Raw genomic sequence first — 16,488 nt, forward strand, 5'->3', positions numbered from 1 at the left:
GTAAGGGAAAAAAAATGAAAAACTTACTTATTTCCACAAAAATGTTGTTATTGCCCCAGAGTTTTAATTTTCATAAGGGTAACAGGAGAAAAGAGAACATAAAATTTGTTGTGCAATTTCTCCTGAGTATGTCAACATCCCATATGTGTTGGAAAACAACTAGTTGGGTGCACTGCAGGACTTGAAAGCGAAGGAGCACCATTTGACTTTTGTAACCAAAAATTACTGGTATAGATAGCCCATGTTACATTTCCTGAATCCCTGATGTGTCTAAACAGTGAAAACCCTACACAAGTTACCTCATTTTGGAAACTACACCCCTCAAGGAACTTATATAGAGGTATGATGAACACCTTGAATCCACAGGTGCTTCACAGAATTTTATAACGTTGAGCTTTGAAAATTAAAAAATATTTTTTTTCCACAAAAAGTTGGCTTTGGCACCAAATTTTTCATTTTCACAAGGTTAACAGGAGAAAATGGATCATTCAATTTGTTGTGCAATTTCTCCTGAGTACGCCAACATCCCATATGTGGGGGAAAACTACTGTTTGGGAGCACGGCAATTCTCCAAAGGGAAGTCCAGAGACCTTTATGACGGTATTCCACTATATCCAATAGTAACCTTTATGAGAGGGAGATCTATAAAAGATCAAATAGGTCATAGCTTTCATCAACTCCCAAACCATCTGGCACATGGTTAGACAGTAAGGTTGTGTGCACCTACAGGTGTGATACCTGCAAGTTTTGCAGATATATTATTCCCTCTGAGCTATTTCGAAGATACTTGTTTTCATTTGAAAAGTTACAGCGTTAGACTTCTAGACTAGTCATGTTTGAGAGGAAATGCGTCGAGCCAGAATTCATCATGATTGTGTGATGGGTATTCAATTCATATTTATTCGACGTAGCTCACTATTATCATGTGAATAGTATCTTCATTCATTTTCTATAATATATATTATTTACTGTGGGAAATTGTTAAAATATTGTCCAGTAACAGCCATTCTTACCGTTGCATAATGGCACAGTTTATTATTTACTCTAGGACATTTTTCATACATTGTTCATTATCAGCTATTCATCGTTTCATGGGAGACAGTTTATTAAGATTTTATGATGAGTATTTTATTGGGATATAGTACACTAGGATAATGTAATCAGTTTATTGTGACACTTGTTCACTTACAGTAATTTATATTACTAAATGGAGGCACAGTTCATTGTATGTGCCATTTATTGTGCTTAACGACCCGATATATAATTAAATATACTGTATTTCAGAAGTGGAAACCATGGATGAAACAGTATGCACAATTTATATATTATAATAGTCACCTGATTATAGTCACAATATCTGAACTGTATGTCTGGATTGAGCACAATAAAATTGTGAAATCTATAGTTATCTATAGAATGTAATCGTTATTCAAGAATTAAAGATAATGTAGTTCCCATCATTATACTAGAATAGCAAGCTATTTTCATTGAGCAGAGTTTGATGCATACAAGTAATAGTTATAAAATACCTTTTTTTTTTAAAGATACATACATGTTAATACTCCTGTGAATATGAGCCTATGGCTGGCCTTCAAAGCAGACTATGATTTTGACTAAATACATCAGTACTGTGGCATTGCAGTATATCGTAAAAGCGATCAGACAACTACAAATTCAAGTTCCCAGAGGAGACTAAAAACTAAAGTAAAAAAAGATTTTAAAAATCTAGAAAAAAAGTAAAAAACATTAAAATTCGAATCACCCTAATGTTTTTCCCATTGAAAATAAATACATATTAAAAAATAAACATATGTATGTGATATCACTGCATCTATAAAAATCTTATGTATCAAATTAAAAAATATATTAACTCAATTGGTAAAAGCCATAAGTAGAAAAAAAATTTGATGATTGTCACACAAAAATGAAGCCCTCACACTGCTCCAGCTCGACCAAAAAAATCAAACTCTTATCAGTATCAAAACAAGGTGACACAAGCAAAATGTATTGATTTTTTTATGAATTTTAGATTTTTTTTTCCACCAATTAAAGGGTTTATCCAGGACTTTACTTATTTTTCCCTCAGGGGCCAAGAACTTACAGGCAGTTAGATGTTAACTACCTACCTGTTCCGCCTGGAGCAGATCTCCGCTGGCTGAGAGTGGTCATGGACCGCTCCTGCCGACAATTCTGCTGTTCCATTTGACCTCATGTCAACAGAGCAGTTCTTCCTCTTCCAGTCAGCTCTGTTGATGGGGTGTCACTACTGATGTCATGCTGATTGACAGCCGACTCACTACTGACTCTCTGCGGGGAGGTAGCTGTCAATCAGAATGATATCGGCAGTGACAGCCAATCACCACAGCAGAATGGAAGAGGAAGAGCTGCTTTCTGGACATGAGGTTGAATGAAACAGCAGAATCGTCAGCAGGAGAGGTCTTTGATCACTCTAAGCTGCCAGAGATTGTCTCTGGGCAGGACAAGCAAGAAGTTTGCTACTACCTGCCTGTAAATTCTTAGCATCTTAGAGAAAAATAAGCAAAGCCTAGGATAAAACCTTTAAGAAAAAATTTTACATATTCGTATTTCTGTAATTGTGTTGACATGGAGAATTATGTTGCCCTGTTATTTTTACAGCTTAATGAGCGCTGTCAATGCGAAACCTAAAAAATTTATGAAATTGCATTCTTTGTGCATTGCACTTTGTTTCACTGCACTTGGATTTTTTTTTTACTATTTTCCAGTTCATTGAATGGTAAAATAAATGATGTAATTCAAAGCTACAAGTCATTCAGCAAAAAGCAAGCACTCATGGCTATATCGATGGAAAAATAAAAAAGTTATGGCTCTTGGAAGAAGAGAATGAAAAAACAAAATCGCAAAATTAGAAAATGACTTGATCGATATGGGATTAGAGGGGTTTCCAGTACTTTTTATGATGTTAAAAATGAGCCCATAGTAATAATACATCACTCTTCCAGCCATGTTTTCTTCTTACATCATACCCTAATGCCTCCATTATCCCCTCATTCATTTTGCAGTCCCACTTTACTGTCATGTGATATTCTAGTCCTGACCAAAACTCTTTACCATTTGACTTTTGCCTACTTCCTCCTTTATTTTTGTTTCTCCATTCCCTTTGGTTTTAAACAATTTATTCTATATCTTTATACTTTTCATTACTACTTATATACTATTTGATTATCATTTTTATTTCAGTTTTAATGTATGATTGCTGTTTTTAATTTGTTATCTAATGCACTTAGTACCTTTGTCATGCACCAATTGTGTAGCCTTTTTTTCTACTGTTAATACCACATTCATGTGTACTTTGACTGTACTAAGACTGATGAAAAAATCAATTTGGTATTGAAATGTGCAGCCTGACTGTCTTACCAAATAAGGAACCTTGGCCACATCTTCTATTCTTTGGTTGGCCATTGTCAGCAGTAACCAAGTACATATTTTTTTTTATCATTTCCTTCAGTCTTTTAGCTTCTTCTTCTGGTGGGGGTCATTAGGTAACTACTGCATGAAAATACTATCCGCAATGATTATGCTCCCTCTGACCCAAAAGAAAGAGCTAAGAAAGTGTTTTTTCTGGCTCAGATTAAACAAGCCTGCTGATGCACCCACATTTAGACCGATGTGGGACTTTATCAGCAGTACAATGGAGATGCATGGGTCTGGTAGTTGATCATGTTGTTTTTGTTTATACCAAAATGATTTTTTAAAATCATAAAACAGAGGAAAATGTAATTTTCCATTTCACAAAGCAAGGTTCGTTGAAAAGATCCCATTAATGTTGCCTTATCATATCACGTTAAATGGCAAGCTAACGTTTTTACATTTCTTTTAAATAGCATTTTAGTTGATATTGGATGCCAAAGTAAATCATCCTAAAAAAACTGGCACCCAAACATCTACCTCTTTACATGGCATAGTGAATGTGTGTGTGTGCATAGGGAGAAACCTGTCAGTTTAGTGGAAGGGAGAGGGGGCAGGGAGAAGCGATTGAGAACTTGCCTTGGACTAGTCATCTGAGACATATAGTTCCCAACTGGCTTTTTGAAGTATAAGAATAATGCAGCAAGAGTCTGATTCATGAATCTACTGTCTAATTCCCTTTAATGGATTATACCACTATATGCATTACTTACACTCTCTTATAATACAGTACTGTGAATTCACACCTATATTGTATAAAATATTTGCCTGCCCTTGCACTGCCAGGATTAACTGATCATCCCTAATCAATACTTGCCGTGCCACTCAGGGCCGGCGTCAGCACCCGGCGCACCCGGGCAAGTGCCGTGGCCCTGAGCAGGCAGGGGGGCCCACTGGCGGTCGCGCACCCCGCTGGACTATAGGCGGAGGAGAGCGGTGCAAGCGCCCGCCCTTCAGCCCCGCTTGCTCAGGGCCCCGGCAGCCGGATACTTACCTATCCCCGTGCCTCCGCAGATCCGCCATCTTCCTGCTCTGCGCTCCCTGTGACGTCTCAGGTGAGAGGGTGCGGTGACGTCTTTCCGCTGCGCCCTCCCCCTGAGCCATCACAGGGAGCACAGAGCGGGAAGACGCCGCCGATGCTGGAGTCCGGACCCGAGCAGCTGCAACAGGTGAGGAGGAGGGAGGTGAGTATTTGATTTTTTTTTTTTAATGTATGGAGGAATGGGGCATTATATGGGGGGGGTGACATCCTGCATGGGGCATAATATGGGGGGGTGACATCCTGCAGGGTGCATTATAGAGAAAGGGGGTGACAGCCTGCATGGGACATTATAGAGAGAGGGGGTGACATCCTGCATGGGGCATTATAAAGAGAGGGGGGAGACATCCTGCATGGGGCATTATAAAGAGAGGGAATGACATCCCGAATGGGACATTATAAATAGGGGGGTGACATCCTGCATGGGGCCTTATAAAGAGGGGGGTACATACTGCATGTGGCATTATAAAGAGGAGGGGAGACAGCCTGCATGGGGCAATATAAGGGGGGGGCAGCCTGCATGGGGCATTATAAGGGGGGGGGACAGCCAGCATAGTGCATCATGTGGGGGGAACAGCCTGCATGGAGCATTATAAGGGGGGGACAGCCTGTATGGGGCATTATGTGGGGGGTAACAGCCTGCAAGGAGCATTATAAGGGGGGGACAGCCTGTATGGGGCATTATGTGGAGGGGGGTAACAGCCTGCATGGAGCATTATATGGGGACCAGTATCCTGTATGGAGCATTATATGGGGGCCAGTATCCTGTATGGAGCTTTATAAGGGGACCAGTATCCTGTATGGAGCATTATATGGGGGCCAGTATTCTGCATGGAGCCTTATATGGGGGCCAGTATTCCGTATGGAGCCTTATATGGGGCCAGTATTCCGTATGGGGCCTTATATGGGGGCCAGTATTTCGTATGGGGCCTTATATGGGGGCCAGTATTCCGTATGGGGCCTTATATGGGGGCCAGTATTCTGAATGGAGCAATATATGGGGCCCACTGTATGGAGGGCTATGTAGTGCCCATTATACTGTACGAGGACTATGTGGGGTCATTATTCTGTATGGAGCAATATATAATGGGGCCCATAAAACTGTATAGAGGACTATATTGTCCGGTCTGCACTGTGTGCTGCGAGGATTCGCCGGTTTCTGAGCTATTATGGAATTTACAATAGATATCACTCATGTAATGTAAGAAGTGAAATCTTTGCATTGTACTTTATATCTGCGGTATCTGTGCATCATGAATCGTGGTATGTATTAAAGGGGCCCACTGAGACTCTTTCGCCCGGGGCCCAGAAAAACCTGGAGCCGGCCGTGGTGCCACTGATTATGGTTTAGAAGGTGCCATCCTTGATGCCGGACAGTTTTTGCGCCCATTTCAAATGTGATCGACAGGAGTGCATGTGTTAAGGATGGTTCTGCAGATTAGGAGCAGGAGATGTTAAAATGACCATTGCTCAGGCATCCACATCAGAGGCTGAAATCAGTATTTGGGATAGATGAGAGTCAGGTAATGCTCTTGTAGAGTCCACTTAAAATACTATGCAATAGCTTTGCTGTACTATAGGAAAGGAATTGGTTAAGAAAATACATTGCTCCCATAGTTTATGTACAACATAGAAATGTGGCAGTGACTTTGTATATAAACTTTCTAATTACATTGGAGGATAAGATTTCATCTACGGTATGTGGCAGCTTATTTCTATATATATGGCCATACCTAAGCTTTGGATTCAAAGCATTATCGTGTATAACAAGGTTCTTTAGATGAAAGGTGTTATCAGCTTGAAGAAGAAAATACTTTAGAGATGCACTAAGGTCAGAAAGAGTGAACAACCAGCACATTGTATGTGATGCTTTAGAGGCACTTTTAAAGCTAAAAAGGTGGTAGAATGTTAAATGTTTTCGCTAACCATATTATTTATAAGGATTTGAACTGACAGATGTAGATATATCTCTGAATGAGATCTATATTTGCAAAGAGAATAGAGCAATAAAATGATAAGAGTTGTGCAACGGGGAAATAGAAATTTTAAATCCTTATTCAAGCCCTATAAAGATATGCAGCTGTTTAAACAGATAATGTCTTCTGTAAATGTTTGCTGCTGCATCAAATATATTGGGGATTAATAACCTAAAGTCAGTTTAGCTCTATTATTATGTTTATCATTTACAGTTTACTAGCTATCGTTCTGGGCATGACATTGAAGCATGTGCCTAGTATTCTATAAACTTCTACTTTATAGAAGTACTAGGGTAGGTGAATAAAAAGATGATTGATAGCTAGAGAGATAGATAGATAGATAGATAGATAAATAGATAGAGAGATAGATAAATAGATAGGAGCTATTTTTAAATACTTGACTTCCTCTATCTATCTATATATCTAATAAAGAAATAGGATGCAGCAATGCAAAAAAGGTGAACTCTTTTTTTTGGCCCATGCAGCGACGTTTCGGGTCCACAATAAAACCTTTCTTTGGAGAAACTGAGGAAGACTGAGCTCGGAAAAGGAATGAAGTGAGCCTTTCTTTACTTTTGACCCCTCAGTTTATTGTTCTCTGGGGCTAGAAAGACTTCAGAACACAATAATGGCTCTTACCAGCATTTCGATTTTCTTCTTATAAGTTCAATGCAAATCGAAATTCCAGGTCAGATTCTAGTGATTCTAGTGAGTAGAATTTCAGCAGATTTGCCCTTTTGCACCCACCTACAATCATCCTCTTAACCGTTCAGCAGAAACTAGTATGTGACAATTGCAGCCAATCACTGGCCAACATTATGGCTAGTTGGTGGATATGGCAGAGGAAGTTTGAAGAGTACACCTTGTTCTGGTTGTGCAGACTTGTGACTGTTTTAGACAATTATTGGCTATAGTGGTGATGCATTGTCCACTGCAGCCACTTATTGGTTAAAGCAGTAACATGGCCATCCCCAAAGGAAAGTACAATAGACGCAAAGTACAATATACTTCTTCAGGAAAAAAACATACATCCATGCATGATTTTTCCTGTGGAAGAAGTATATTATAATTCTAAATGTGTCAAATAAAACTACATGTCTATTAATCTTCAGGAAATTGGCGTCTTCAATAATCAAAAGTGCAAACAACTCCACAAATTGTCCTTGTCTTTATTGCAATCGGTCTGGCAACCCGTGGATCCGCAGCAACTGAACAATATTCCAAAATGCATAAATCTATGGATCAGGTTAGCATAATCTGCAACTTTTAATTTTAATGTCTGTGGGATAAGACCCTATTGCGCTATTTATTTTCCAGCCTTTCTATCTTTGACACTGGACAGCTTTTTCATCCCTTATCAGCTGTGTTTGACAAGGCTCCATGTGATAAAGGGGTTGTCCTGTCTAAATTGATATGTCTGCAGTCACTGTGTAACAGCTGTAACAAAGTCAATGGCAAAGTATTGGAGGGGAAATATGTAGCACTGAGGTTGTTAGCTCCAGTAATTAAAAATAGGTTCCAGCACACGAGAGGGTTAAACAGCCATCTTGGGTGCTAGGGTGATTGAACACCTGTAGAGAGGGAGGTGGTCAGAGGATAAAATCCCAGCCTTGAGAGCATTTGATGTGGGGATGGGCTGGAGGTGAAAGCTCTGAGCTGTTTGTGTCACACATGCTGGATGTAAGGAGATTGCAGGTCTCCTTTTGTGAATCCCATTGTTATAGGACACAGAAGCTGGACTCTAAGCCAGGTGGGCTAACCAGCACTATTGTATGGACTTGTTATTTTATGTTTTACCTTCTGCCGGGCAAAGGCTGTATTTACGTCTTTCTGGTGATGTGATTTATGTGGACTGCAATAAATCAGTGGCACTTTAAATAGAAACGGTTCCTGTGTCTGCTTCTTTAAGTAGCCAAAGGAGTCGATTTACCACACAGCAGACGTATGAATCCTCCCACACAGAGAGTGCGCTTAGGGAATTCAGAAGTCTTCAGTCACACAGAGTGACTGCAGACATCAATTTAGACCGGATAACCCCTTTAAAGAAGTTTCTGCTGGTCAGCCAATCACAAGAGATGGTCATAAATTTACTTATGAGCCAGGTTTGGTGGTTTTCTTTATATTAATGACCAAGAGGCCAGTATTCTTCCTGCCATTTTCAGGTATTCGATGTACTACTACCCTGATGTACTGTAATCTGGATTGAATTACTGTGTTTCTGACTATGCAGTGTTCCTGATAGTATTTAAACCTTAAATGTCCTTTTAGATTGACCCCTGGATGTCCTGACCTCTCCTTTGTCTGTTATTTAGTCTGACCTCGTATACTTTAAACTGGCTTCCTGATATTATCATTGTGACGTTTGCATACTCTCAATTTGCTCCATTGAATGCCTCTATTCTCAAGGTTACCCTGCAGCATAGAACAGATCCCAGACTAAGCGTGAAAGGGAGAGAAACTGGCGGCAATAGGATATAGTTAGAGGATCATGTTATGTGATACAATGAAAACCTCCTCATCAGCTTTCAGTTTTGTGAAGCTCCAATAGGAAATTGCAAATTTTGTGCATTCATACAATTTCAATGCAAGAGCTATGCCAATTACAGCTAATGGAGAATTATAGTCTCTATGCTAATAAATGCCTCTAAGCTTATATGTTCGGCAATTCAATAGCAAGTGTATGTTACGGCATTAAAACAAGCAATTAAACTTAAATTTTAAAAGGGGTTTTAAACAATCAATATTAATCAGAAAGTTTCCCCCAAAAAAGACCTGTAATTTGCATACGATGTTTAAAAGAACATATGGAAAAGTCTGACAGATGGATTCTTAATAAAGAAAAACATATCCTTTAGGCCACATTCACATGTTCAGAATCTGGTCAGTATTTTCTATCAGTATTTGTAAGCCAAAACCAGTAGTGGATGAAAAATACAGAAGTGGTGCTTGTGTTTCTATTATACTTTTCCTTTGATCGTTCCACTTCTGATTTTGACTTACAAATACTGACGTAAAATACTGACCAAATACTGAACGTGTCAGCATGGCCATACACTGTAGCTGTTCTCTGCATTTGCAGTCTGATGGAGATTGTTAATGGGGAAACCTCTTCCATATGCTTAAAGAATTAGTTTGAAAAGTTTATTTTTTTTATTTTGTGGACTTTTTGGTGATTTTATTTTTTAGCATAAAATGTATTTTTATATAAAGACTATATTTTTTTAAGTTTAGTCATAGTTACATTTATATTTTCTGTTTTGAAACATTGGACATGATCAGACTTTACTAAAGGGACATTGTTATATTCTTTAAGTTAAAAGAGCAGAGGACATTGATATATGCAGACAAATAGCATATATGAGTACAAGATACTTTTATTATCCTAGTCCTGAATATACCCATTGTACAAATGACACTACTGGTTACAGAAAACAATACATTTTACTGTGCTCGTGAATAAATTCCAAAAGAGCAGCTGCAGACTGCAACTAAAAAAGTAAGTTTCAATGAATACATACATAAAGTCATAAAGTACATGTATACAATACATATTGTAATGACTTTAGAAAAAAAATCATAAATCTACAATCTGATTTTCATTTTTATTTGTTTATTTCAGGGTTCTGTGATGTTCTGTGCTCCTGAAAGCAGATTGAAACACACACAATGTGAAGAGTACGTTGTTTGAAAGAGATTTCAAGGATACTTTGCTTATTTGACCATTGGAATGTACAATATGAGAAACATTTCTACATGGTCTTCTGTATTGTTGGAGCTTTGCATACTATGGCCTTATATCATGAGTATGAACTTCGTGACTATTTATACTCAAGAAATAAAACTAGCAAACCATGTAAGGGTAAAGAGAGGATGGTCATGGGAGCCACTGCATGTCACCGAGGAGCAAGAAGTGAAAAAGCCAATGTATGTTGGGCAGGTAAGTCATGTATAGATATTTATTTATTTTACTCACTTATATAGAACCACTATTTTCACAGCGCTTTACATACATTAACTTTAGAACTTTAGGTTCCTGATAAAACTTTTATAAAACTAGGAAACATGCCTTTTACTTTTTACCATATTACTGTTCCCTTTAGTCATAGTGCAAAAACTCATATTTAGACACAAGCAAATCGGTTCTAGGCAAAAGGAGTTCAAACCAAATTTTAGAACAAAATTTGATCCTCCTGAATCCTATTTTTTTCTGATTCGCTTTGTATAAATCCAACAAAACATTGGACTGCCAGCTACCATTTTGCTGATTTGTAGGGGACTGGGAAAGGGATGAAAATAATAATTCTTACCTCTTTGCACACCTATCTAATCACTGCAACTCACCATCCCTTAAGGCTCTTTTTTAAACCTCCACAACATATGATTTTTTTCTTAATGTTCAGTTTATGTTTGGACTTCCAGCACCAAATAGGCCTTAAACTGCACATGCATTGTCTGAGCACTACAACACTACCAGAGAGAAAGTGAGCCTCCAGGCACAAGAAGTGAACACAAATGTCCAAAACCATATACATCTTTATTAAATAAATCTCACAATAGCAACATTAATTAAAAAGGTGCTTTAAAAATCAAGAAGACATAGAATAAAAGCCCATGGATTACAATCATAATGCCTAGTTAATAAGGGCATATATATACGATCATAGTAGTATACCAGCCTATCAATAGATGACCCCTACTTGCCACCGGTTAACTTGTATAGTGAGTAATAATAAAGCATATTACCTTTTCAAATATAAATTAGCTGTAGCCAAAGTAAGGGCCAACACCGCGTCCTTCTATCCCAACGCGCGTTTTGCCTTGCTTCTTCTGGTACATGATCTGAGGTCTAATTAATGCATCAGGAGACACACCTTAAGTTTATTGTGCTGCAGGATCTGGAGAGATACCTGAGCATGATAAGCCATATGTGATTTGCATTCAATAAATTAGATGAAAATTTAGTTTGTAGTCCAAATTCAAGTGAACTGCTCAATTAGAATTTTTGTAGATCCACTCATTACTACTTATGGTAAAACTTCTGTGCAAAAAAAAACTTGGTATGCATCTGTAAAATCAGAGCCACACAAAGATACTGTATGGGCTCTTAGCAGTCTCTGGAAGCCATAAAACATCAGGCCATGCATAGTATTGTACAGTAAGCGTATTAAGAATTGGTCATAAAGGACCACTAGAAAGTATGTATAACATACTGTCTACTGTCAACACCATATAAAGGCACAACAGTAAGGATTTATTAACTCAATTACACCAATTCTCTTTCTAACAATATTATTTTTATACTGGAAGCCATATTTTTTATGCTTCTTGACACATTTAATTAAACTAATAACAGTGGGTTTGAATTTCGAGTTTGATTAAGTGTGATAACATCAATGAAGTGAATAGCCTAGTGGTATTTACTAATGTACTTTTAAAAAATACTATATATGCCATTATGGGAAAGAGGCATACAATATTTTCCTTGCTGCAGTAACATGCTTAATTTGAGCATAAGCTACAAAATATGTTGAATTATTACAGTTATATGAAAAAGTTTGGGCACCCCTATTAATCTTAAGCTTAGTGTTTTATAAAAATTGGTGTTTTTGCAACAGCTATTTCAGTTTGATATATGTCATAACTGTTGGACACAGTAATGTTTCTGCCTTGAAATGAGGTTTAATGTACTAACAGAAAATGTGCAATCTGCATTCAAACAAAATTTGACAGGTGCATAAGTATGGGCACCTCACCAGAAAAGTGACATTAATATTTAGTAGATCCTCCTTTTGCAAAAATAACAGCCTCTAGTCGCTTCCTGTAGCTTTTAATGATTTCCTGGATCCTGGATGAAGGTATTTTTGACCATTCCTCTTTACAAAACAATTCCAGTTCAGTTAAGTTTGATGGTCGCCGAGCATGGACAGCCCTCTTCAAATGATCCCACAGATGTTCAGTGATATTCAGGTCTGGGGACTGGGATAGCCATTCCAGAACATTGTAATTGTTCCTCTGCATGAATGCCTGAGTAGATTTGGAGCGGTGTTTTGGATCATTGTCTTGCTGAAAGATCCATCCCCTGCGTAACTTCAACTTTGTCACTGATTCTTGAACACTATTGTCAAGAATCTGCTGATACTGAGTGGAATTCATGCGTCCCTCAACTTTAACAAGATTCCCGGTGCCGGCATTGGCCACACAGCCCCAAAGCATGATGGAACCTCCACCAAATTTTACTGTGGGTAGCAAGTGTTTTTCTTGGAATGCTGTGTTTTTTTTGCCGCCATGCATAACGCCTTTTTGTATGACCAAACAATTAAATCTTGGTTTCATCAGTCCACAGGACCTTCTTCCAAAAAGAAATTGGCTTCTCCAAATGTGCTTTTGCATACCTCAGCCGACTCTGTTTGTGGCGTGCTTGCAGAAACGGCTTCTTTCGCATCACTCTCCCATACAGCTTCTCCTTGTGCAAAGTGCGTTGTATAGTTGACCGAGGCACAGTGACACCATCTGCAGCAAGTTGATGCTGCAGCTCTCTGGAAGTGGTCTGAGGATTGTCCTTGACTGATCTCACCATTCTTCTTCTCTGCCTTTCTGATGTTTTTCTTGGCCTGCCACTTCTGGCCTTAACAAGAACTGTTCCTGTGTTCTTCCATTTCCTTACTATGTTCCTCACAGTGGAAACTGACAGGTTAAATCTCTGAGACAGCTTTTTGTATCCTTCCCCTGAACAACTATGTTGAATAATCTTTGTTTTCAGATCATTTGACAGTTGTTTTGAGGAGCCCATGATGCCACTCTTCAGAGGAGATTCAAACAGGAGAACAACTTGCAAGTGGCCACTTTAAGTAGCTTTTCTCCTGATTGCATACACCTGGCTATGAAGTTCAAAGCTCAATGAGGTTACAAAACCAAAAAAAGTGCTTTAGTAAGTCAGTAAAAAGTAGGTAGGAGTATTTAAAACAAGAAAATGATAAGGGTGCCCATACTTTTGCACCTGTCAAATTTTGTTTGAATGCAGCTTGCACATTTTCTGTTAGTACAATAAACCTCATTTCAAGGCAGAAACATTACTGTGTCCAACAGTTATTACATATATCAAACTGAAATATCTGTTGCAAAAACACCAATTTTTTTATAAAACATTAAGCTTAAGATTAATAGGGGTGCCCAAACTTTTTCATATAACTGTATATCATATGACTATAACGTATGATGTTTGTTGAGCAATTTAAAACAGAATTAGTTCAATTAAGAGAGCAATATGTATCCTGGGTTAACTATGCATTGCTGATGACATGATGATCCCGGTGTAAAATATTTTAAAAATATGCATATCAGTATATGTTCATTCATTATATTTACATCATTAATTGTGCTCAATGCTAAAAACAGGAATTCAAAATGATATAACAAAAAGGATTAAAAATTATGATATAAAGCCTTGCATCGATGGATATGAGCTTTCACAGCTATTTGCAGTAATCATGCGTTTCATTGAAACCGCCTTTCAACTAAAGCTCTGTTTGATGATATATTCATAATTAAGAATAAGTATTTAAAATATTTACTTTATTATCTAAATATTTCTTGAGAAAAAAAAGTGAAAATAGCAACAGAACTGCAATGTATCCTAATAACACTTTAACTCAATTTGACAATTTAATATTGGACCAATTTATCTCATAAAATAATTATCTTAATGAGACATTTTGCTGCCTTTGTTGTTTATGTTTTCATATGTTTAGCATGAACTGTACGCTAGTATGCCCTATAATTGTTCTGCCCTGCTTGCCAGCCAGAAATTAAGTAGGTTTAAGTTCTAACTAAGTGGAACATTTAATTGGACCCACAGGGTAATGGCAACAATTAATTAACTGTTTTGTTAAGGTCTGCACTAAATAGCTAGTGCCTTTGTTCTACACAATTAAATAGATGCCAGTAGATCTTTCCCTTGCACATATACATCAAGAGTTACTTTATCGTCTTGCTCTAAGTTATTTACCGTACATATTAGCAACTTGTTAGGTCTTTAATTAGCATGTTATTTTTCAGAAATGGTGCATCATTTTCAACTATGTTAAACAAATAATAATATTTTATCTATAATTTTAAAGATGTTTTTTATTTTCAAATGAAAGTATTTATGATTATAAATGAATGGCAAAATTAAAATATTTAAAATATTGCAGCATTATTCATATTCACTTCTAGTTCCAATTCACTGTGTAGACAGAGGATTCTAAAAATTTAGTAATTCAAATAAGCTTTTTCTATGAAAATCATAGAATCATAGAATCATAGAATGGTAGAGTTGGAAGGGACCTCCTGGGTCATCTGGTCCAACCCCCTGCTCAAAGCAGGATTCACTAGATCATCTCAGACAGATGTCTGTCCAGCCTCTGTTTGAAGACATCCATTGAAGGGGAACTCACCACCTCTCGTGGCAGCCTGTTCCACTCATTAATCACCCTAACTGTCAAAAAGTTTTTTCTAATATCTAATCTGTGTCTCCTCCCATTTAGTTTCATCCCATTGCTTCTAGTCTTTCCTTGTGCAAATGAGAATAAAGATGATTAAAAAAGATTTAATAAAAAAATTGATGGTAATCCTTTCTTTCTAAGATAGACATCATTGCTAAGCAATTGATTTTAAACAATTTTGTAAAATTCTGCAGACTCTGAATACAATGTGTGAAGAATATTCAAGATAATCCCATGTCAATCATTGTACCTAGTTTGGCGGGGGATTATAGAGATCTTCAATGTACAGTGCAATTCGACATTCCTGCAAGGGAGGGGGACGAGAGGCATGGCGTTAGGTACCTCAGAGCAGCTGTAAGATGCACAGGATGACCCCTGCAGGGGCCCCTAGGGACCTGGTTCTTGGTATTCACACGTATCAGGGGCCCAGCTGGATCTGATGACACCAGAACCGTCTCCCTAGGATCATTCATTAACCCCCTACTGGCCTTGGGCGTATTAGTACGGCACAGGCCATCACCCCTGGTTCAGTGAGAACTCTGGCGGTGAGGCCACACTTAACCGGGCTCATGTCAGCTGATTATTACAGCTGACATGTGCCCGCAACAGCCGCGGGTGGAATCGCGATCTCTGACAGCGGCAATTAACAGCGCCGAGCCGGAAGCGCGTCACTTACCCCGCCCATCGGTGACCCCGTCACGTGATCGCGGGTAACTGATGGGTGGGAATGACAACCCTGGGTCTGCAGCAGACCCCAGTGGTTGTCATGTAAAGACAGCTATGAGTGCCACCTAGTGATCGCCGCTCATAGCACAGTAGCATTTCTGCTACATAGAGGTGATCTGTTCATCACCTCTATGTAGCAGAGGCGATCAGACAGTTGCTGCTTCTAGTCTCCTTTAGAGACTTTCGAAGCATGCAAAAAGTGTAAATAAAATGTTTTTAAAAATATAAAAAAAATAAAAAAATATAAAAGTTTAAATCACACCCCTTTTGCCCCATTCAAAATAAAATAATAAATAAAATAATAAAAAAATAAACCCCACATACACATATTTAGTATCGCCGCATTCAGAATCGCCCGATCTATCAATATAAAAAAAGAATTAATCCAATCGGTAAACGGCGTAAGAAGAAAAAAATTCCAAACGCCAGAATTACGTTTTTTTGGTCGACGCACCACTGCAATAAAATGCAATAACGGGCGAACAAAACATCGTATCTACCCCAAAATAGTATCAATAAAAATGACAGCCCAGCGCGCAAAAAATAAGCCTTCAACTGGCCCCAGATACTGAAGAATGGAGACGCTAAGGGTCTCGGAAAATGGCACCATTTTTTTTTCGATTTTTTTTTCACCACTTAAATAAAAAAGAAACTATACATGTTTGATGTCTTCAAACTTGTAATGACCTGGAGAATAATAATGGCATGTCAGTTTTAGCATCCAGTGAACGTGGTAAGAAAAAAACTGTGGAATTGCATTTTTTTTGCAATTTCACTGCACTTGGAATTTGTTTCCGGTTTTCCAGTACACTATATG

The 16,488-nt window shown here is 38.1% G+C and overlaps 1 protein-coding gene across 2 annotated transcripts in view; it reads left to right on the top strand.

Annotated features, from left to right (window-relative positions):
- Positions 1 to 16,488, top strand: part of LOC141265646 (cadherin-19-like) — a 348,511-nt gene that overhangs the window by 36,532 nt on the left and 295,491 nt on the right. For both annotated transcript variants that reach the window (XM_073678970.1, XM_073678969.1), the window contains exon 2: positions 10,082 to 10,399. In XM_073678970.1, the coding sequence (XP_073535071.1) occupies positions 10,190 to 10,399 (210 nt within the window). In that variant the 5' untranslated portion in view covers positions 10,082 to 10,189. The remainder of the gene's footprint in view (positions 1 to 10,081; positions 10,400 to 16,488) is intronic.

Source organism: Phyllobates terribilis, unplaced genomic scaffold (assembly GCF_046119375.1).
Source record: "Phyllobates terribilis strain yellow unplaced genomic scaffold, ASM4611937v1 Scaffold_4__5_contigs__length_816908805, whole genome shotgun sequence".
In the NCBI taxonomy this organism is placed as follows: Eukaryota; Metazoa; Chordata; class Amphibia; order Anura; family Dendrobatidae; genus Phyllobates; species Phyllobates terribilis.